This window comes from Chlamydotis macqueenii, chromosome 3, assembly GCF_036417535.1.
Source record: "Chlamydotis macqueenii isolate bChlMac1 chromosome 3, bChlMac1.mat, whole genome shotgun sequence".
Taxonomy (NCBI): Eukaryota; Metazoa; Chordata; class Aves; order Otidiformes; family Otididae; genus Chlamydotis; species Chlamydotis macqueenii.
Genome location: NC_141558.1, coordinates 78969500 through 78979485, shown reverse-complemented (window position 1 = coordinate 78979485; position 9986 = coordinate 78969500). Strand labels below are relative to the sequence as shown.

Below are 9986 nucleotides of genomic sequence, written 5' to 3'. Positions count from 1 at the left end.
TATTATTGAGTTTCCCTGAGCTTTTCCTTTCTCCTTCCCTCCTGCCAAGGCCCGGAGATGGTACAAGTCCTGGAAGTAAATAAAAAATGCCAAGCTTAGGTTTTTTAGGTCACTGTAAACTATATGCTTATCTGCTCCAAGAACACATAAGCCATGAGATGTCATCTTGGGTCAACATAGAAGGATAAGGGCTAGAAAGGTGGGTTTGGCTGTAGATATTAATAAATCAGGATCATGTAGGGGAAGTATATTTTTGTATTCAAGCAGACTTTTTAATCTCAGAGCTCTCTTCCTTTTTCTTCAAAGGATCCATATTCTTCTGACAACAAAGTTCTTTTTATATCTCTGGGTTTTCACATTCTGCCCAGCAGCCTATCATAAGAAAGCACAAATCTACTAAATAGTAAAATGAGGGATTATTTCCACTCATCTGTTGACAGACATTTCTCCAAATTGGATCAAATGATTAAAGGTATTAGAATGACGTCTTGCAGATCCAGATCAAATCATTTGAAACCTTGAGACTGTTTCTCCTTTGCTTGGAAGGAACCACCAGAAATAGTTGTAGGTGCTAATTGCCCATTATTCTCACTAATGTGAAATTGCTAATTGGGATCTCTGAATATTTTACTTGCTTGAATCCTAACTGGGGGAGCTCAAGATGGAAGGACCATGCAGTGGCTCGCTTCCCGCCGTGCCATTTGGGGTCTCTTCCAACGCCTGAATGGTTCTTCCTCGAGCCGCTTACGCTGAGAAGAGGGGTCTAGGCAGCAAAACCTTCCAACATTTCACATTTCCAGGATGGCACTGCTGAAAGTCAAATTCAACCAGAAGAAACGGGTAAAACTAGCACAGGGACTATGGCTCATGAACTGGTTTTCAGTGTTTGCTGGAATCCTTGTTTTTAGCATGGGATTGTTCCTCAAAATTGAACTCCGGAAGCGAAGCGAAGTGATGGACAATTCTGAAAGCCACTTTGTGCCCAATTCTTTGATATTGATGGGTATATTATCCTGCGCCTTCAATGGTTTTGCTGGCAAAATTTGTTACGATTCTCTGGATCCCGCTAAATTTGTCAAGTGGAAGCCTTTGCTGAAACCTTACCTGGCACTATGTTTCCTCTTTAACATACTCATTTTTTTCGTTGCTCTGATTTGCTTTCTCATGCGGGGCTCTCTGGACAGCACACTGGCCCAAGGGCTCAAGAATGGCATGAAGTTCTACCGAGACACAGACACCCCTGGAAGATGCTTCATGAAGAAGACCATTGACATGCTCCAAATTGAGTTCAAATGCTGTGGGAACAATGGCTTCAAAGATTGGTTTGAAATTCAGTGGATCAGCAACAGATATCTGGACTTCAGCTCAAAAGAAGTGAAAGAGTAAGTGACTTTGTTATATTATAATATCTTATATTAAAGAAATGTACATCACAACAGGCACTCTCTGGAGGGAGCTTTGTATAAAAAGGGTGTTTTCTCTGCTCATGCTTACTAAGCATCCCAAATGTTCAGCTAGATTGCTTCCTTCTCTGACGAATTCCTCTAGCATTATGCAGAACATGAAATATAGAGCACCAAAATACAATTCTCACTCCTATGCTGTGCAATGCAAGCAAACTTAAAATAATATTTTTTACTGTCTTTTACCTCTTTGTAAACCCGTTATTACCCCACTCATACCTACTCCTAAAATTAACATTAAAGTACTAGGACTTCACTATCCTAAAGCAGATTTCAATGCAACTTATTAAGTTCCTAAAAAAAGACTTCCCTGGGTATATACTGCTGAGACCACTTTTAAATCTCCACTTTAGATATCAGCAATTAATCAATCTCATGGAAACAACTAGAAACAGTAACACTTTACCAATAATTCATGTATTTTAAATCCTTAAGATTTAGAATTTTATTTATGTGTTCACTCAATGGATTGCTTCAGTGCCATGATAATAATGAGCCGACAACACCTGTTGACATTCCTAGCTGTACACAGTATCCCTTGTACCCAAATGGATTTTACGTTCTCCCCTGTATAAAACCAGGTTCAAGAGATACACTAATGCCTATTTTTTTTAAACTTTACGTGAAAATAGCACTAGTTCCCTATACGCAGACCAGAGCAGGCTGTTGACCAGAAACACCTTAATGGCTCTGATGTCAGTGCCCAAAGTGGCTGTAATCTCAAAATCAGGTTAGGCACAGTAAGAACAAGTGAAAAATAAACATGAGAAGAAACGGACTTTTGAAATTAAAAAATGAGCATTGAGTGTAAGTACCCACAACCTTTTAAAAAATTAAGCGTCGGGGAAGAAATCCTTATTGAGAGTTATTTGGGAACATAATTTGTTAACGTTCATACTCTGTGGTTGCACCGAGGGTCTTGTGAACTGGAAGCAATCTGCCTTTTAGATATACTGCCTGTGTTAAAAATGTCTGAAGTAATATTGAAAAAAGCTTTCTGTATCTCTTGGGATCCCTGCCTGACTGTGCAAATGGTATTTCACTTGTGTGTCTCTCTGCGTATTGTTTTGACTTGTTGGGTGGTCTGGTTGTTTCTGCAATTCTGAACTAGGACTCGGTAGTGAAAGCTGTTACAGGCTTAACCTATTGCACTGGGGGTTTATAACAAATACATTTGCCATTTAATAAGGGACCATTTGCCTCATGAAGGTATGCCCATGGGTATATACATAACTACTTGAAAACACAGTAAGTTCACCTTGCCAGCATTATATGGAGATTTGGGAGCTGTAACTTAATCCAGCAGCAGTGGAAGGGCAAAGCAGAGAGGGAAAACAAGGTTATATTGTCCTTAATAAACGATGTCTTGTTCAGAAGTAAGAGCCAGGGCAATTTCTTTGTGCTGCTGAGGCAGGAAGGAGGGCGTTAAAAATCCACAAATGGATGTTAATGAGCGAATTCAAGGTTTGAACTACATGGTGGTGCACAATCTCTGCTCACATTCCTGGTTGGATATTCTGGCCCCTTTGAAGTCAATAGCAAAGTTCTCCTTAATTCCAGGGAAGGTGGGAGTCTGTCCCCCGCAATATGATTTTTATAATATTTGCAGAGCAAAGGCCTGATCCAGTCTTGCTGCAACGGTTGGAGCGTTTACATATCAATGGGAATTATACCCAACTCAGAGCACACTTCACATCTAGAAATAAAACCTCCACTGCATTTGGTGTCTAGATATATTTAGGTCACAATTGCAAAGTGGAATTTTGTTTCACCAGGCTGTTGCAATCACCTCTCTCTCTGTGACACAACTTTAAAATATCCGTATCGAAAGCCACAAGCGACACTCAGATTTTTTTTTTTTTTCACCTTTTTAGATCACTGGGGCTCTCCATTCTGTCATTTTCTGAGCAAAATGGCATTTGTTAGAGTTGCAGTCCTCCTATTATAGTATTTTTTGCAGTGCCAGTGAAACTATTTGCCTTCTAAACATCTCTCATCTAAACACCTTTTAAGGCACCCACTAAATGGCTGTTTATGGAGAGTAATCGCAGTCTCAAATGAACAACTGTTGGGGAGCTCCTGCAAGGACTTCAGAAATTTTTCAACATCCTGCTGCTGAAGCACATTCCATGTTTTAAACACCAGCTACCATTCCAAGCCAAGAATAAGTGCATAACCCCTTCCCAGAGCTATTATCATCCAAGAGAAGCTGTTAGGTTTGCTGGATCAACAGTCCAGCTGGATATGGTGGGTCCTAAGGCCAAGCTCAGGTCACCTCCAGCATCTCCCTTCCACCCTAACTATGCTGCGATCACTCTTTTCTGTCTGCCTTTCCTGAAATTTCTCTCTGATGTTTACTATTCTTAAAAATTAATTGATTTGAAGAAGTGACCTGAGAGGGCGTGTTTCCATCATGAGGAGTTAATTATAGACTCAGTGTACCCTTGACATAGAAAAGGATTGCAGAGAGGAAAAACAGCCAGGACAAACGCTGCTATATAAACAGGCGATATGGAGAAAAGGCACAGCCAGGAGGCACGGTGGAAAATCTGCGTTGCCTTTGCCTTTCTCATGCAAGTTTGCTCAGGTAGATCTGTACAAGCGCGTGTGTGCGCGCACATATTCACACTTCCTTCTGCCCTTGCCCATAGTCGCATCAAAAGCAATGTGGATGGAAGGTACTTGGTGGATGGCGTCCCTTTCAGCTGCTGCAACCCCAGCTCCCCAAGACCCTGCATCCAGTACCAGGTCACCAACAACTCGGCTCACTACAGCTACGACTACCAAACGGAGGAGCTCAACCTCTGGCGCCGTGGCTGCCGGGAAGCTCTCCTGCACTACTACAGCAGCATGATGAGCTCCATGGGTGTTGTCGTCCTCCTCGTCTGGCTTTTTGAGGTAACCCTCTCCCCTCAGCCCTGCTTTGCTGAAGCGCCAGCTCCGGAGGGGCAGAGCATTTTTCAGCATGGTCTTTGGAGTTAAAGATCAGATATATTTAAAATAAATTGTCTGCCACTGTTCTTTGGCTGAGAAAACATCTAATAGTGAACATCTGTGTAAGGCCTGAAAGGTCTCAGGCTGGAAACACAGCTGGGAAGCAGGGGGTGGGTGTTAGATTACAGACCCCACCTTCAGAGCAAGAGGTCAGAGCCTTGAGTATCCCACAGCAAGAGGGAAAAAGGGACCAATTTTCTGTCAAATGCAAAGTGCTGAGGAGGGAAGATCGTGCAAGGGGTCCGCTGTCCAGGTGAATTAATTTTACACAGGGCACCTTTGGTGGGGAATGAGAAGTACACAAAGCAGTGCATCAGAAAGAGACGGCAGTGATTTGTGGGACAGAAAGTGCAATTAAGGGGTGTACATACTGATGAACATAACACCCAGAGCCACGCGCAGTGTCCAGCTTCAGGGCAGCGTCTGGTTTAAGGTCCTCCATCAGCTCCATCAATGGTTTTGGTCACAAGAAGTGGTTTAGGTGAAGCAGATGGATTAATTTTATTTTATTCTGCTTCCCAAAACCACTGTGTGTATGCAAGCAGGTGCAGATAGTACCCGGTGCAGGTGTTTGTGGGCACCATAACCTGAAGTGCAGCTTTGCTGCTAAAATACTGTTCATTCAATGCAAGGAAAACACATCCTTCTGCTTCTGGAAGATGGTCCATTTTCTGCCCAGGGTGCTTAACCAATACTAATAGGCAGGGAGCATGGGCTGGCAGTGGCACAAGCATGTGAGGCACGAGATGCGGAGGTAGGGCAGGACAGGATGGCAAATGGGGAGGGTGCAGCTCACCATGCGACACCGAGTGCAGCAGACCCTCTCTAACCCTTGAGAGGCTGCTGCAAATGGCATTGCCTATCTTAAATGGTTCAGCCAGCTTTTTTAAAATTTAGGTAAATGCAAATTAAAAAGTGATTATTTTTTGGTACAAGCACTGGGCAACACCCTTCCAGGAATGAAAATGCTTTTTACAAAATGAACATCTACCAAAACAACCTGTGAACTGAAAAAAAAAAAATCATAAAGTTACTTCATGTTGTGTTATTTTAAAAATTATTAATCCACATAGCTGAAAAAGGTACTACCTCCTTGTAGCCCTGTTATTCTGGTAAGAAAAGAAAGAGGAGCTCATGTCTCAGCCCAAATTCAAATTAAGAGTTACTGAAGAGAGGGGAATTTCAGCTGTATATGAAAATCAGAAGGAAATTAAAAAACTCAGGGGAAAAATGCACATAAATACTAATGCCAGCTGTGAAAAATCATGACTAGGAACCCATAACACACCTCTGCTGACTTGTGGGAGATTAATGACAGTGATACATTAACATTAATAGCAGCGATAAAAATACAGTATTTTATTTCTAACTTCTGTTTCTAACTTTATTTCAGAGTACACCCAAGTAGTATTTTCAGTCTCTGGTGTAACAAGAAATAAAACCTTCTCTTTTTTTCCTTTGTCTTTTTCAAAATAAAAGGTGAGATTTTTCTCAGGTAATCAGAGGACTCTCAGGGCAAAGCTTTAAAGAAATATCACAGTCCTGCGTTATATTAATTGGCCCTCCTGAATATTTATGACTTGCCTGATATTCTGCCATAAAGGGTCCAGATCTGGGGCTCAAGCTCCCTCCACTGTTAATGCAAACCTTGAAGGGAGGAAGCAAAGCAGGAAGCAGACATTAATCGAGTCTCCCTTGAAATACATCCACTTTCTTTAAATTGCAGTCAGGGTAGGAAACAATTTTATACTGAGTAGGAGCGCAGCAGAGGTCCTGGCTCCTGGCCAAGGTAAGATTTCGGACCAACCAGGGTGCGACCCAGTGGGGAGTCATTGTGCGGGCTCTGCGCTTCTCATTTTCCCTCGGACCAGTTTGCTGAGAAGCTATGGAAAAGCCCAAAAGCAAAGGAACACCCTGGTTTGCTTTGCACCTGGAGCCACTGTAGGCAGCAGCACGGCCACAGCATCTCCCCAGCAAAGTCCTTCTGGGGGCCGGTGGATGACTTGTCTGGCTGGGAGGGTAGTAGTGACCTGCGGGGAGCGGGACAGAGCAGGGAGGGAAACACTAATCGCAGCTGTCACTTCAAGCTGGAGGAAAACATAACGTGCCAAATGGGCATAGGAACCACAGGGAAGACCATTTAGGTTTAATGTTTTATATCAGGTGCAAGAATAAACCTATTTTGAAGTATTAAAACTTCTATTTAAAAAAAAAATGCAGCATGTCGTATCTTATGGACATATATTATCCACATGCTGCTTTTACTAGCAAAAGCTGTAGGCTTCCCAGGAGCGATAACTGGTCATGAGGGTGACAAAAAAAGATCACACCCTGCTCTAGCTAAGCCGCCTCAGGCTAAACCCTGGCAAACAGATGGGCTTCGCTGCAGAAGGTCAAGCAGAGCAAGCCTGGCTGTCTTCTTGACCTCCCTCAGCCAGGGAAGAGGAAATGGGGGGTTCAAGGGTGGCCTGAATAGGGCATTTCAAAAGGAAAGGAGGCCAGCAGCCAGTTCCTGAGACGCTCCAGGTCCTTCACCTGTATAAACACGTGGGTCTCGATAGGTCACAGCTACTGTGATGGCTGAGACCCTGAGATTCATCTCACATGTGGTGCCACAGAGGGAGCCCCAGTGCTGAGCTCCGGGAGGTAGGAAACCAGAAGAGCAATGAGACTCGAGCGAGAGGTGCATTCCACATCGTGCGCTGGAGAGTAAACTCTCCAATGCACTCAGCGCTAGCAGTGAACTCCCGATAACCTTCAAAACCAGCTCACAGGCAGTAGGCGTACAGGGACCCTCCAGAGGAACATAGTTTGCTCTGCCAGCACAGATCGAGGGCCTGAGCATGCCATGGTGCAGGGGGATGCACCAGCCCAGCCTGGCCATACCTAGCCCTGGAGAAACACTGTGGCCTTGTTCTTCCTGCCACTTTAAAGTTGCTGTAAAATGACAAGAGTTTTCGTTGACAGTTTGTCCACTGGGCAGGAGAAATCATCGCTCATTGAGACTGGGCTGGCTTTGGGACCCTGATGCCCAGGCCTTCTTTCCTGGGTTGTAATTAAGGACAGGTCTACAACTCAGAACCACAGCCTTGTTGAGGTTGGAAGGGACTCTGGAGCTCATCTAGTCCAACCCCTCTGGCTCAAGCAGGGCCATATAAGAGCCAGTTGCCCAGGACCATGTCCAGACAGCTTTTGAATGTCTCCAAGGAGAGAGACTCCATCACTTCTGTGGGCAACCTGTGCCAGTGCTGTCACCCTCACAGTGAAAAAGTGTTCCCTGATGTTCACACAAAAGCTCCTGTGTGTCTGCCCATGGCCTCTCATCCTGTCACTGGGCATCACTGAAAAGAGCCTGGCTCCATCTTCTTTGCACTCGCACTTCAGTGTACACACTGATGAGATTGCCCCTGAGCCTTCTTTTCTCCAGGCTGAGCAGTCCCACTTCTCTCAGCCTTTCATCACACAAGAGGTGCTCCAGTCCCTTCGTCATCTCAGCAGCCCTTTGCTGGCCTCTCTCCAGTATGTCCCTGTCTCTCTTGTTCTCGGAACTGGACACAGCACTCCAACTGTGGCCTCACCAGTGCTGAGCAGATGGGATTCATCTCACGTGTGGTGTCACACTCTGTGACTGAATCCCAGCTTGAAATCTGCCCAGCTACCCAATGTTGTAATCCCGCATGACAGCTTGCAAGCTTCCTCCATCTCTAGTTCAAAAGCCCCAACAGAGAGCAGCACCTTGCAGCTCCGGGGCAGCTCTCCATGGGCCTCAGCTGTGCCACCAGGTAAGAAACACACAGGGATGCTGACCCCTTTAACCATTAGGGTTTAGGAAGACCAGAGGTAATCACTTCCGTGGTAATTTGGATAGGATAATGGAGCCATCGTACTTCCCTTACAGAACAAATACTATGAAGTCATTAACAGCAATAAGTGGTCTCGATCTTAGCTTTACCTAAAACTAAACTAGTCTTCTGCTTCCCTATCCTGGCCACCTGCTCTTCCACCTCATCAAGCTGGCTCTTCTGGGCACTGCCTTCTCTTTCTCTCTCTGTTTCATGGATCAATCACTTTTCTTCATAAGCACCACAACAGTGGAAGTCAGATTGCCCTGAACAGTTTCAAAAGGCTGGAGATTGGCTAAAAACATTCTCTCTGGAGGCAGGGTTTCAGGGGTGTTACAGCAGCATAGTACAGTAGAAAGAGTCACAGTCAGAGCTGCTGAGACTGGTAAATATTTTGTCAGAAATTGAAATTTGTTTCAGATGGAATCAGTGAGAGAGACAGATGACCTCCTGCCTTGGTTTCCCTATTTGCACATATCTATATAAAAACAAAACCAGACTTTGAAGTAGATGAGCCGGTGGCTCAAATCCTAATGCTGCTCTGTCCTGCACAAATGCTGATTCATTAATATCTCCTTGATCAGATTAATATACTTGCCAATCATATTAAGGTCAATGTGAAGTAAAAATATTTAGAGTTAAAATTAGGTGGATAGCGGGAGAGCATGTTGTTGCACATAGAACCAGCTTTTTGTACCTCTAGTGCACAGGAGCAGAGGTTTCATTAAAATCTCTCAGGAGGCGCCTACCCTGTGACGGGGAACATGGAAAGCCCCTTTGCACACATGGCCACGCACAGCTGCTCTTTCACAGCAGCCGGCATGTACCTCCTTCCTACCTGCATCCACCGTCAGACTTCCCACAGCACTGATCTCAGACCTCCACCCTCTCCTTTCCTACTTGTGAAGGGACATTTTCCTCCTGTCAGCCCCGCTGGCCATCCAAGGAGGAAGGCTGCTCAGGATCTCCTCTGATTCAGAGGATTCCCGCAGCCCTTCAGCTGTCCCTGTTCAGTGCTTTTGGCATTTTGTTCATGCCACCAGCCCAGGCTGCCAATGATAGAGGACAGTAAAGATGTGGACAATGGTATAAAGATTTGCCTGATGGTCTCTGTCGTTTGCATTGCATGGTGCAGACATCTGTCATGGTTGGCTTGCGTCTTCTGCACACCTCTCTGGAAAGCATTGCAAATCCTGAAGACCCTGAATGTGAAAGCGAAGGCTGGATCCTGGAGAACAGCCTGAAGGACACTCTGAAGTCCGCGCTGGAGAGTTTGAAAAAGATTGGTAAGTTCAACCAGGTGGAAGCAGATGCTGAAGGAGCTGAAGGAGGGGAAGGTGGGAAGACTCCAGCCATCACAACGGTCAGTTGAGCTTCTAATTGATGTGGACTTATCAGAGAGGTATAAAAAGACTGAGATTTGTGAATATCTACGTTTTAAAAGCTATGTGTCAACCATCAGTGCACCTTGGGATAACACATTTATCCACAACGTGAGTACACCATATTCATAACTTCTGGGGGAAAAGACCCTGCCAGGACTTGCAATATTGATATATTCCCTTATCAGGGACAGTTAGTTTAAAAAAAAAAAAACAACCAAAAAACAAACAAATTGCTGGCATCACACAGTGATCCATTCCATCTTATTTTGAAATTAAAAGTGGAATTTGAGAAGTTAATACTG

General features: G+C 44.5%; 1 protein-coding gene across 1 annotated transcript; it reads left to right on the top strand.

Moving 5' to 3' along the window:
* Positions 1–801: 801 nt before the first annotated feature.
* PRPH2 (peripherin 2) lies at positions 802–9671 on the top strand. The gene is made up of 3 exons (XM_010126686.2): positions 802–1382; positions 4115–4361; positions 9435–9671. Exons 1-3 carry the CDS (start codon positions 802–804, stop codon positions 9669–9671), a joined length of 1065 nt encoding a protein of 354 aa, XP_010124988.1.
* The last annotated feature ends 315 nt before the right edge of the window (positions 9672–9986 follow it).